Below are 14,460 nucleotides of genomic sequence, written 5' to 3' on the forward strand. Positions count from 1 at the left end.
CTCTAAGTCACCATGTGATGCAATCCTGATGAATAAAATAAAAGCTGAGGGTTTCTGGGGAAGCCCTTTCCTGCTTCTTCTCATCTTCCTCCTGTCTGGAATGTAGATAAAAGGCTGGAGCTGGAGCAGCCCTCCTGTAACTATGAGGTAATAAGCATGAGAACAAAGACCACGTGCTAGGTGGCTAACCCTACCTAGAGACCTTTTATACAGGGAGAACAATAAATCCCTCTTCGATTAACTATAGACTCTGCATCCCTTAGGAAAGGCCAGGCTACTTAATAGGTCAGCTTCATGGTCAGTTCCATTTACCTATCCAAACTCATTTCAGACCAATCTCTGTCTCTTACTTTCCACCCCAGTAATTCTAAACCCTATCAGAACAGCACCTAACAGTGAGCTGTTTTTCACCTTTCTACTTTTAATTCTCTGCATTCTCTCATCCCACCATTTCTTCACCAGACTTACACTTTCTCAGCATTCCAGACTTCCTGACTCCTAGCTGAGGTAGGTGCCCTTCCTCCTTGTTCTCACATCTCCTTACATGCACAATGACTGCACTATACTATAGCTATTCACTTAAATATCTGTCTTCCCAACTAGATTACCAGCTCCTCAAGAAGAAAAACAATGTCTTAGTTTCCTTGGTATTCCTAGATCCTGTGACAATATCTGGCACACTAGGGTTGTCCAGTAAATGTTGGTTGAATAAATGAAAGTTACATAAAATATGACTTTTAATTTTTGTTGTTTAGTCGCTCAGTTGTGTCTGACTCTTTGTGACCCCATGGACTGCAGCACACCAGGCTTCCCTGTCTTTCACTATCTCCCGGAGTCAGCTCAAACTCATGTCCCTTGAGTCAGTGATGCCACCCAACCATCTCATCCTCTGTCATCCCCTTCTTCTCCTGCCTTCAATCTTTCCCAGCATCAGGGTGCTTTCCAATGAGTCAGTTCCTCACATCAGGAGGCCATAGTATTGAGCTTCAGCTTCAGCATCAGTTCTTCTAATGAATATTCAGGGTTGGTTTCCTTTAGGATTGACTGGTTTGATCTCCTTGCTGTTGACAGGCCTCTTAAGAGTCTTCTCCAGCACCACAATTCAAAAGCATCAGTTCTTCAGCACTGAGCGTTCTTATGGTCCAACTCTCATATCCAAACATGACCACTGGAAAAACCAAAGCTTTGAATATACAGACCTTTGCTGGCAAAGTGACGTCTCTCTTTTTCAATTCACTGTATAGGCTTGTCATAGCTTTTCTTCCAAGAAGCAAGCATCTTTTAATTTCATGGCTGCAGTCAACATCCACAGTGATTCTAGAGCCCAGGAAAACAGTCTGTCACTGTTTCCATTTTTTCCCCATCTATTGGCAACCTCCTCCAGGAGTGTTTTTAATTATTTAAAACAAATCACAGCAAAAGGACTGTTAAATGACTTCTCCTTAATATCAAAAGCTAATTTTCACCTGTAAATCTTTCCTGAAAATGAGAAAAGTGCATGAGTATATTCTATCACCACATATTGCTTTATAATATCATTTCTGCTTAGAACTGAAAGTCCTAAGACAACCCAACAAAGCTATTCTCACCTTTCTTGAAAGATCAGTCTTGCTTCTGATGGGAAGTCAGAAGAAAAAACTAAGATGACCAAAGACATTTTACTGTACATGACTAGCAAAACTTATCAAAATGAAGGTAAATAAAGAAATAAAATCTCTTCATACCTGTCACATTGCTGCATTATGGAAATTTCTTTGATTATTTCCTGAAGATCTGACTCAACAGGTACTTGTTTAATTGCCACAACTTGACCAGATTCCTTATGTATTGCTTTAAATACACTTCCATAAGACCTAAAAGAAACCAAGACATTCCTTTATTTTTTTCCCTTCAAACACCATAACTATTAGAGAAAGAGTCTGAGTCTTCACATATAGTCTTTTCTCATTTAAAATACTACTTAATGGTGACAAATCAAAGGAAACAAATTTTAAAAGTGAATTATATCTTAGCTTTAATGCTTCAATTATAGACTTAAAATTCATTAAAATCACCAAATTAATAGAAAAAGATTTGCTGTGTTTCTTATGAATGAAAGAAATAGACTTACGGTTTGTCAACTCAAACAAGTGCAGCATTAAGAAGATATATAAATGGAAGTTAAAAGAACGGAACATAGAATAAAAACAGCCAAAATCTCATGTTAGGAGAAAAGGCTGATCTCATCTTAAGCAAAACCACCCGCAAAATATCAGAGTCCCACACCTGCCCAGACTGCGTAGGGGTAACTGAAACCTTCACCATGGGTTTGTGTGTATCTGTGCGTGTGTGTGTGTGTATATAGTCCTAATTTACACACACGCACGTATACAGTTAAGCCCACTTTTCAAAAGTTCACTTTACACCCCTTCATTTTTACAAAAGGCCTGGATTAACACGTTTCACTAACCAGATGAAATTTGAAGAGGATTTACACTTTTACAAAAAAAGGTGAAAACAAAAACAGCATTTAACATTTATTTTTGCAGGAGCCATTAGAGAGGGAGAAAGTACCATGAGCAGCAACAGCGGCACCACCAAGCTCATTCCTAGAACTACACTCAGCATCAAGCTACCATATCTCTGAGCTTTGTCTGAGAGGATCTGTGCCTTTATCTCACAATTTATTTTGTGTAACCGTTAGCAAGATGTGTTGTAATGTATATGCTTCAGCTCCTCTGTCCATGGAATTCTCCAGGCAAAAATACTGGAGTGGGTAGCCATTCCCTTTCTCCAGGGGATCTTCCTGACATAGATCAAATCTGCGTGTCTTGCATTGCAGGCAGATTCTTTATCATTTGAGCCACCAGGGAAGCTCTTCTTTGCATTACAATGTTTCAACTTACTAAAGATTTCATAAGAATGCTCTACTTTCAGAGAGCAAGGGAAATCTGTATTTCCCCTTTTGAAACCATGTGAATCTGAGTGAACTCCGGGAGTTGGTGATGGACAGGGAAGCCTGGCATGCTGCGATTCATGGGGTCGCAAAGAGTCGGACACGACTGAGCGACTGTACTGAACTGAACTCAACTGAACTGATATATATATATATATATATGTATACACACATATACATGTGTGTGTGACAGTATGTATGTATGTGTGTGTGTATGTATATATATATATAGCCCCTCAAAATCTAGTCTAAACTCAAGAGCTAGATTAACTACTGCCAATTAAGCAATGCCATCAGTCTCTTCTAAGGTCTTCCTGTTACTACAAAAGAAAACTGGGAACCACATTTCCCAGATTTCCCTTCCCTGAATGGATCCCAGTTAAGAGTCTGACAATGAGAAGAACATTCATGAAATCTGAATGGCAAAAAGCTGAAGAAAGACCATCACTTTTCAAATACAGCTGCAGCAGATGCCTGACCAAATATCAGATACACAGTGGCTTCTTGCTGAGCTTCTTGATAACCAACCACACTGCTGCTGCAGACTAAGACAGCTGGTGGGAGCATCTAAATGATTCTTAGGGATTCCAGCAGAGCCCATGTGAGCTTTTGAGAAACACCACTTCAGTGCTTCAAACTGAGATCTTCAGCACTAGCTTCTCTGAGCTTCAGTGACAGAGTCCATAACCCTTGTGTCCCTGGCCTTTCCACAGGTCATTTGAGCTCCAAATTTCATAATAAATTCTTTATACTTGGAGTTCATAGAGTAACCTTTCTTTTCCTAACCATGATCTGCTACCAACAGTCTTGGAGAAGGAAGTGGTTTGAAGGAAAGGAAGTGGTTCCAAGGGAAAGAACCTTAAGAAATGGGCATCTTGGATTAGTTCTTTCTTAGATTTAGAGATAGTAATGACTTCAATGCAAGGGACAAGCAGAACACTGAGATTAAGGTATCTGATGGCAAAATAATTATTTAAATTATTATCCTTAGTTCCTGGAGTCTAGGGAAAGCTTTAGAAGACCAAGTACCTGAATCAATTGAATGTTACAGTGAAAATAAGAGTAGAAAAACTGCAGAATGGAATGGCTGCTCCTAACTAAACTGGAAAAGTCATAAAACAAATATAACAAGCTCAGGGCTTAAATTCCCAGGCCAAGACTGAGAGAGCCAGAAAACTTCAGAATGCTTCAAAGAAAATCTTATTTCTTATACGTCCAGGACTGAGACTTCTGCAACCCAACATCTAATCTTGCCAGAAGCTGAATTACAATGCAAACTCAATTCACAACATCACCAGGTCTTACTGTGTTGCATTGTGAATTCTCTTTCATATCATTACCTAATATCCCTCTTCATTCTTTATCTGAATATTAACTCCTCTTTACTCACTTATGATCTTTTAACTTTAATTTACCTGATATAAACATTGCCATTTGTGCTTTCTTTTTTGATGTGATTACCTCTTTCTTATCTGATGTCTCTAATAGGAAATACCACTATATGTCCACCCTTTGTATTACACAGGCTCTTATAAACAGCATATAGCTAAGTTTTACATTTTAATTGACCCTAATAGTCTGTCTATGGGAGAACTGATATGTAGTGAAAAATACATTTCACTTTATTCCTTCTAACTTAAATTTATCTTACTATTTTATATTTTTGTTTTCTCTATTTCCTTTTCCCTGTTCTTACTGATCTAATCTGTTTTGTGTTTTATGCCTTTGTTATCTTGGAAGTTCTCCTACACTTCTGGTTTTTCATTATAGAGTATGATGTTAGCTTGGGCTTGTCATATATGACCTTTGCTATGTTCAGGTATTGTTACATTCCCTCTATACACTTACTGTTTAATTCAATTAAACATACTCTAGTGAAGGACTACTCTTACATGGGACGTTATAACTGTTCTGTCATTATCTAAATGCTACTTTTATATTTTTTGTACTTACCCTTCTCCCAGTTTCTCTAATACATCAAAAACTTCTTCAGGCTGCTTAGTCAAACTGTCTTCACTCAGCTTTTTTAGCTTACTAATGAGAAAAACAAAAGAAAAAGCATTTTCCATAAGATCTCTTATAGAGTTAAAAATTTTAAGAGACAATATATTCAGATGGTTCAAAACTCAAAAATACAAAAACGTGTACAGTATACAGTCTCCTTGCAACTTCTGTTCTTAATCTTCCCAGAAACACCTCAAAGAATAAGCACTTTTATTACCTTCCTGTGAAACTTTTATAAAAATATTTCTATTTCTCCCCCTTTTTAACACACAATATAAAAGTGAAAGTGAAGTCGCTCAGTCGTGTCCGACTCTTTGCAACCCCATGGACTGTAGCCCACCAGGCTTCTCTGTCCCTGGGATTTTCCAGGCAACGGTACTGCAGGGGGTTGCCATTTCCTTCTCCAGGGGATCTTCCCAACCCAGGAATCGAACCCGGGTCTCCTGACATTGCAGGCAGACGCTTTACCCTCTGAGCCACCAGGGAATCCCAGCTGAGTCACAAGGGAAGCCTATTTTATACACACATTGTATATATACTTGTTTACCCACGCTGCTACATACTTTGATGTTTTACGGAACAACATAAAATCTTTGTTGGAGATCTCTACAACATAAATTGATAGACAGCATCTTCATTCTTTTCTTTTTTCTCAGCAATCCTTCACTTATAGATATCTAGGTTCCCTTTTGCTATTATAAACACTGCAATAAATAAGCTTATAGGTAAGTCAGCTCATACATGTGCTTGTATATCTTTAGGAGAAATTCCCAAATGTGAAACTGTGATAGCAAGAAAATATATAAATACACAAAATATAGACGTGAGTGTGTGTCTGTGTGTGTGGCTCAGTCGCTTCAGTCATGTCCAACTCTTTATGACCCTGTGGAATGTAGCCCACCAGTTTCCTCTCTCCAGGAACACTGGAGGGGGTTGCCATGCCCTCCTCCAATGGATCTTCCTGACCCAGGGGTCGAATCCGTGTCTGCTGCATCTCCTGCACTGCAGGCGGATTCTTTATCGCTGAACCACCAGGGAAGCCCATAGAGAAGTATACATAATGATAAGTAAGTACATATACTATAAGCATAATATAAATTTAATAACATAAAATCACTGTTATAATAACTATATATTAATTATTTAAATTGTTGATTGATTATATTATGGTATATTCTGAAGTGAAGTCGCTCAGTGGTGTCCTACTCTTTGCAACCCCATGGACTGTAGCCTATCAGGCTTCACAGACCATGGGATTTTCCAGGCAAGAGTACTGGAGTGGGTTGCCATTTTGCTATATTTTACCTACTACAATTGTACATTATATCAATATATATGTAAATTAATTGACACCAGCAAATTGCCTTCTAGGGGGCTTATACCAATTTACTTTCCTACCAGTAATACATGAGAAATCTTCTTTTCCCACAATTCCACCTACAGAGTACTAAACTCTATGTCTAGATAGATATATTAAAGTCTATATTTGGAAATATTTGGATTTCCTCCAATATATTAGGTAAAAACTTATAACTCAGATTTATTTTGTATTTCTCCTACTGTGAGTGAAGTTGAGCATCTTTTAATATACTATGAAGCAAAATCATCTATTCATGATCTCTGTTCACTTTTCTTCTGGGATTTTGGTTGCAAATATTCCCACTTGTAGTGACTTTACTTATGAGCTTTTAGTTTTATGGGCTACTTGACTGGTTGCCATAGAGAAAACTTTCTAATTTATTTTTGCTTTTTTAAAAGTTACCCAGGAGGTGGTCCTAAGATGGCGGAGGAATAGGACAGGGAGACCACTTTCTCCCCTACAAATTCATCAAAAGAACATTTAAACGCTGAGTAAATTCCACAAAACAACTTCTGAATGCCGGCAGAGGACGTCAGGCACCCAGAAAAGCAGCCCATTGTCTTCGAAAGGAGGTAGGAAAAATATAAAAGACAAAAAAAGAGACAAAAGAGGTAGGGACGGAGGTCCATCCCGGGAAGGGAATCTTCAAAAGGGAGAAGTTTCCGAACACCAGGAAACACTCTCACTGCCGAGTCTGTGGTGAGCCTTGGAATCACAGAGGGCAACATAACAGGGAGGAAAAATAAATAATTAAAACCCACAGATTACAAGCCCAACAGTAACTCCCCCAGCGGAGAAGCAGCGCAGACCCCTGCACCCACCACTAGCAAGCAGGGGCTGGGCAGGGAGGCGAGGGCTGCATTGCTTAGAGTAAGGACCGGGCCTGAATGCCCCGAGGGTAATCAGAGCGAACTAACTTGGGCTAGCAAACCAGACTGTGGGATAGCTACCACGCGAAAAGCCCTAAGACACCGCCAGGCCCGCTCACAGAACAAAGGGCTGAACAGAATTAGCCGGCAGCAGACCATACCCCTCCGGTGACAGGCAGCCAGAGCCGGAAGGGGGCAATCGCAGCCCCAGAGAGATTATCTACCAAACTGCAAGCAGGCTTCTTGCTAACCAAGACTTCTTGGGGTTCTGGACAATCATCATCCGCCTGAGAAGGTGCGCCAGTTATACACCCAGAAAGCCAAGCAGCAGGGACGGGAGAGGCGGTAAGTCGCAGTGACCGCGCTCGCCAAACAGCTCATGACCCAAGCTGCTTGGACCTGGGAAGGGCACAAAACTCAGGCCCAACGGAGTCTGCGCCTCTGAGGACTACCCGAGTGCCTGAACCTGAGAGGCTTAGACCTGGGAGGTGCATGCAGCCCAGGGCCGGCCTCAGACGGTTCCCAGTGGAGCAAACTAGAGCCTGAGCAGTGTGGGCAGGGAGCGCACCCCTGCCGGGAGCGGGGGTAGGCCCAGTGTGGCTGAGACACTGTGAGCACACGCCAGTGTTATTTGTTTGCAGCGTCCCTCTCTCCCCACCGCGTGACGGAACAAGTGAGCCTAAAAAAAGTGTCCACCATGCTCAACTTGTGTCAGGGCGGAAATCAGGCACTGAAGAGACCAGCAGACAGAAGAAGCTAAAACAGAGGGAACCACCTTGGAAGTGACAGGTGCAACAGATTAAAACCCTGTAGTTAGTACCGACTACATAGGAAGGGGCCTATAGATCTTGAGAAATACAAGCCGAACCAAGGAACTATCTGAAAATGAACTGACCCCACACTGCCCACAACAACACCAGAGAGAGTCCTAGATATATTTTTACTATTTTTATGATCATTTTTTTAACTTTTTTTAAATTTTAAGTCCTCTATTACTCCTTTAATTTTCATTTTTATAACCTACTATTACTTTTCAAAAAAAAGACCCTATTTTTAAAGCAAACTTCATATATTTTTTAAAATAATTTTTGTGACTTTTTCTTCTTCTTCTTTTCTTTAATATTGTATTTTTGAAAACCCAACCTCTACTCTAGATTTTTAACCTTTGCTTTTTGTTATTTGTTACCAATTTTGTACCTTTAAGAACCCAATGTTCAGTATCCATTTTTACCTGGGAGCAAGATTACGGGCTTGACTGCTCTCTCCTCCTTTGGACTCTCCTTTTTCTCTACCAGGTCACCTCTGTCTCCTCCCTCCCCCTTCTCTTCTCTACTCAACTCTGTGAATCTCTGTGTGTTCCAGATGGTGGAGAACACTTAGGGAAATGATTACTGGCTGGATCTGTCTCTCTGCTTTTGATTCCCCCCTTTATCCTCCTGGTCACCTCTGTCTCCTTCCTCCCTTTTCTCTTCTCTGTGTAACTCCGTGAACATCTCTGAACGGTCTAGACTGTGGAGTGCACATAAGGAAGTGACTACTGGCTAGCCTGCTCTCTCCTCTTTTGATTCCACCTCATCTCATTCAGGTCACCTCTAACTCCCTCCTCCCTCTTCTCTTCTCCATGTAACTCTGTGAACCTCTCTGGGTGTCCCTCACTGTGGAGAAACTTTTCATCTTTAACCCAGATGTTTTATCAACGGTGCTGTATAGAAGGAGAAGTCTTGAGACTACTGTAAAAATAAGACTGAAAACCAGAAGCAGGAGGCTTAAGTCCAAATCCTGAGAACATCAGAGAACTCCTGACTCCAGGGAACATTAATCGATAGGGACTCATCAAACGCCTCCATACCTACACTGAAACCAAGCACCACCCAAGGGCCAACAAGTTCCAGAGCAAGACATACCACGCAAATTCTCCAGCAACACAGGAACACAGCCCTGAGCTTTAATATAGAGGTTGCCCAAAATTACTCCAAAACCACTGACATCTCATAACTCTTTACTGGATACTTCATTGCACTCCAGAGAGAAGAAACCCAGCTCCATCCACCAGAACACCAACACAAGCTTCCCTAACCAAGAAACCTTGACAAGCCACCGATACAACCCCACCCACAGCGAGGAAACTCCACAATAAAGAGAGAACTCCACAAACTGCCAGAATACAGAAAGGCCACACCAAACTCAGCAATATAAACAAGATTAAGAGACAGAGGAATACCCAGCAGGTAAAGGATCAGGATAAATGCCCACCAAACCAAACAACAGAGGAAGAGATAGGGAATTTACCAGACAAAGAATTCCAAATAATGATAGTGAAAATAATCCAAAATCTTGAAATCAAAATGGAATCACAGATAAATAGCCTGGAGACAAGGATTGAGAAGATGCAAGAAAGGTTTAACAAAGTCCTAGAAGAAATAAAAAAGAGTCAATATATAATGAATAATGCAATAAATGAGATCAAAAACACTCTGGAGGTAACAAATAGTAGAATAACGGAGGCAGAAGATAGGATTAGTGAAGTAGAAGATAGAATGGTAGAAATAAATGAATCAGAGAGGAAAAAAGAAAAATGAATTAAAAGAAATGAGGACAATCTCAGAGACCTCCAGGACAATATGAAATGCTCCAACATTCAAATCATAGGAGTCTCAGAAGAAGACAAAAAGAAAGACCATGAGAAAATACTTGAAGAGATAATAGTTGAAAACTTCCCTAAAATGGGGAAGGAAATAATCATCCAAGTCCAAGAAACCCAGAGTCCCAAACAGGATAAACCCAAGGCAAAACACCCCAAAACACATATTAATCAAATTAACAAAGATCAAACACAAAGAACAAATATTAAAAGCAGCAAGGGAAAAACAACAAATAACACACAAGGGGATTCCCATAAGGATAACAGCTGATCTTTCAATAGAAACTCTTCAGGCCAGGAGGGAATGGCAGGACATACTTAAAGTGATGAAAGAAAATAACCTACAGCCCAGATTACTGTACCCAGCAAGGATCTCATTCAAATACGAAGGAGAAATCAAAAGCTTTCCAGACAAGCAATAGCTGAGAGAATTCAGCACCACCAAACCAGCTCTCCAACAAATGCTAAAGGATATTCTCTAGACAGGAAACACAAAAAGAGTGTATAAACCTGAACCCAAAACAATAAAGTAAATGGCAACGGGATCATACTTATCAATAATTATCTTAAACGTAAATGGGTTGAATGCCTCCAACCAAAAGACAAAGACTGGCTGAATGGATACAAAAACAAGACCCCTATATATGTTGTCTACAAGAGGCCCACCTCAAAACAGGGGACACATACAGACTGGAAGTGAAGGGCTGGAAAAAGATATTCCATGCAAATAGAGACCAAAAGAAAGCAGGAGTAGCAATACTCATATCAGATAAAACAGACTTTAAAACAAAGGCTGGGAAGAGAGACAAAGAAGGACACTACATAATGATCAAAGGATCAATCCAAGAAAAAGATATAACAATTATAAATATATATGCACCCAACATAGGAGCACAATATGTAAGACAAATGCTAACAAGTATGAAAGGGGAAATTAACAATAACACAATAATAGTGGGAGACTTTAATACCCCACTCACACCTATGGATAGATCAACTAAACAGAAAATTAACAAAGAAACACAAACTTTAAATGATACAATAGACCAGTTAGACCTAATTGGTATCTATAGGACATTTCACCCCAAAACACTGAATTTCACCTTTTTCTCAAGTGCACACGGAAACTTCTCCAGGATAGATCACATCCTGGGCCATAAATCTAGCCTTGGTAAATTCAAAAGAACTGAAATCATTCCAAGCATCTTTTCTGACCACAATGCACTAAGATTAGATCTCAATTACAGGACAACAACTATTAAAAATTCCAACATATGGAGGCTGAACAACATGCTGCTGAATAACCAACAAATCACAGAAGAAATCAAAAAAGAAATCAAAATATGCATAGAAACGAATGAAAATGAAAAAACAACAACCCAAAACCTGTGGGACACTGTAAAAGCAGTGTTAAGGGAAAAGTTCATAGCAATACAGGCATACCTCAAGAAACAAGAAAAAAGTCAAATAAATAACCTAACTCTACACCTAAAGCAACCAGAAAAGGAAGAAATGAAGAATCCCAGGGTTAGTAGAAGGAAAGAAATCTTAAAAATTATGGCAGAAATAAATGCAAAAGAAACAAAAGGGACCATAGCAAAAATCAACAAAGCCAGAAGCTGGTTCTTTGAAAGGATAAATAAAATTGACAAACCATTAGCCAGACACATCAAGAAACAAAGGGAGAAAAATCAAATCAATAAAATTAGAAATGAAAATGGAAAGATCACAACAGACAACACAGAAATACAAAGGATCATAAGAGACTACTATCAGCAATTATATGCCAATAAAATGGACAACGTGGAAGAAATGGACAAATTCTTAGAAAAGTACAACTTTCCAAAACTGAACCAGGAAGAAATAGAAAATCTTAACAGACCAAGATCACAAGCACAGAAATTGAAACTGTAATCAGAAATCTTTCAGCAAACAAAAGCCCAGGTCCAGATGGCTTCACAGCTGAATACTACCAAACATTTAAAGAAGAGCTAACACCTATCCTACTCAAACTCTTCCAGAAAATTGCAGAGGAAGGGAAACTTCCAAACTCATTCTATGAGGCCACCATCATCCTAATACCAAAACCTGACAAAGATGCCACAAAAAAAGAAAACTACAGGCCAATATCACTGATGAATATAGATGAAAAAATCCTTAACAAAATTCTAGCAATCAGAATCCAACAACACGTTAAAAAGATCATACACCATGACCAAGTGTGCTTTATCCCAGGGATGCAAGGATTCTTCAATATCCGCAAATCATCAATGTAATACACCACATTAACAAATTTAAAAATAAAAGCCATATGATTATCTCAATAGATGCAGAGAAAGCCTTTGACAAAATTCAACATCCATTTATGATAAAATTCTCCAGAGAGCAGGAATAGAAGGAACATACCTCAACATAATAAAAGCTTTATATGACAAACCCACAGCAAACATTATCCTCAATGGTGAAAAATTAAAAGCATTTCCCCTAAAGTCAGAAACAAGACAAGGGTGCCCACTTTCACCGCTACTATTCAACATAGTTCTGAAAGTTTTGGCCACAGCAATCAGAGCAGAAAAAGAAATAAAAGGAATCCAAATTGGAAAAGAAGAAGTAATACTCTCACTGTTTGCAGATGACATGACCCCTACATAGAAAACCCTAAAGACTCCACCAGAAAATTACTAGAGCTAATCAATGAATATAGTAAAGTTGCAGGATATAAAATCAACACACAGAAATCCCTTGCATTCCTATACACTAATAATGAGAAAACAGAAACAATTCCATTCACCATTGCAACAAAAAGAATAAAATACTTAGGAATATATCTACCTAAAGAAACTAAAGACCTATATATAGAAAACTATAAAACACTGGTGAAAGAAATCAAAGAGAACACTAATAGATGGAGAAATATACCATGTTCGTGGATCAGAAGAATCAATATAGTGAAAATGAGTATACTACCCAAAGCAATCTATAGATTCAATGCAATCCCTATCAAGCTACCAATGGTATTTTTCACAGAGCTAGAACAAATAATTTCACAATTTGTATGGAAATACAAAAAACCTTGAATAGCCAAAGTAATCTTGAGAAAGAAGAATGGAAATGAAGGAATCAACCTGCCTGACTTCAGGCTCTACTACAAAACCACAGTCATTAAGACAGTACGGTACTGGCACAAAGACAGAAATATTGGTCAATGGAACAAAATAGAAAGCCCAGAGATATACCCACACACCTATGGACACCTTATCTTTGACAAAGGAGGCAAGAATATACAATGGAGAAAAGACAATCTCTTTAGCAACTGGTGCTGGGAAAACTGGTCAACCACTTGTAAAAGAATGAAACTAGAACACTTTCTAACACCATACACAAAAATAAACTCAAAATGGATTAAAGATCTAAATGTAAGACCAGAAACTGTAAAACTCTTAGAGGAGAACAAAGGCAAAACACTCTCCGACATAAATCACAGCAGGATCCTATGACCCACCTCCCACCTCCCAGAATATTGGAAATAAAAGCAAAAACAAATGGGATCTAATTAAAAGCTTCTGTACAACAAAAGAAACTATAAGCAAGGTGAAAAGATAGCCTTCAGATTGGGAGAAAATAATAGCAAATGAAGCAACTGACAAAGAATTAATCTCAAAAATATACAAGCAATTTGTGCAGCTCAATTCCAGAAAAATAAACGACCCAATCAGAAAACGGGCCAAAGAACTAAATAGACATTTCTCCAAAGAAGACATACGGATGGCTAACAAACACATGAAAAGATGCTCAACATCACTCATTATCACAGAAATGCAAATCAAACCCACAATAAGGTACCATTTCACACCAGTCAGAATGGCTGCTATCCAAAAGTCTACAAGCAATAAATGCTGGAGAGGGTGTGGAGAAAAGGGAACCCTCTTACACTGTTGGTGGGAATGCAAACTAGTACAGCCACTATGGAGAACAGTGTGGAGATTCCTTTAAAAACTGGAAATAGAACTGCCTTATGACCCAGCAATCCCACTGCTGGGCATACACACAGAGGAAACCAGAACTGAAAGAGACACGTGTACCCCAATGTTCATTGAAGCACTGTTTATAACAGCCAGGACATGGAAGCAACCTAGATGTCCATCAGCAGACGAATGGATAAGAAAGCTGTGGTACATATACACAATGGAGTATTACTCAGCCATTAAAAAGAATACATTTGAATCAGTTCTAATGAGGTGGATGAAACTGGAGCCGATTATAGACTGAAGTAAGCCAGAAAGAAAAACACCAATACAGTATACTAATACATATATATGGAATTTAGAAAGATAGTAACAATAACCCTGTATGCAAGACAGCCAAAGAGACACAGATGTATAGAACAGACTTTTGGACTCTGTGGGAGAGGGAGAGGGTGGGATGATTTGGGAGAATGGCATTGAAACATGTATAATATCATATGTGAAACGAATCACCAGTCCAGGTTCAATGCATGATACAGGATGCTCAGGGCTGGTGCACTGGGATGACCCAGAGGGATGGTATGGGGAGGGAGGTGGGAGGGGGGTTCAGGATTAGGAACACATGTGCACCCATGGCGGATTCATGTTGATGTGTGGCAAAACCAATACAATATTATAAAGTAATT

At 39.2% G+C, this 14,460-nt stretch overlaps 1 protein-coding gene across 4 annotated transcripts in view; it reads right to left on the reverse strand.

Moving 5' to 3' along the window:
• Nucleotides 1–14,460, reverse strand: part of STK3 (serine/threonine kinase 3) — a 310,699-nt gene that overhangs the window by 258,781 nt on the left and 37,458 nt on the right. For 3 of the 4 annotated variants that reach the window (XM_018058284.1, XM_018058281.1, XM_018058283.1), the window contains exons 2-3: nucleotides 4,889–4,969; nucleotides 1,725–1,853 (exon numbers count right to left, since the gene is read on the reverse strand). In XM_018058284.1, the coding sequence (XP_017913773.1) occupies nucleotides 1,725–1,853; nucleotides 4,889–4,969 (210 nt within the window). Of the gene's footprint in view, nucleotides 1–1,724; nucleotides 1,854–2,110; nucleotides 2,131–4,888; nucleotides 4,970–14,460 lie in introns of those variants that run through there. The other variant, XM_018058285.1, reaches the window with a different exon arrangement.

The sequence above is a fragment of the Capra hircus genome, chromosome 14 (genome assembly GCF_001704415.2).
Source record: "Capra hircus breed San Clemente chromosome 14, ASM170441v1, whole genome shotgun sequence".
NCBI classification, from domain to species: Eukaryota; Metazoa; Chordata; class Mammalia; order Artiodactyla; family Bovidae; genus Capra; species Capra hircus.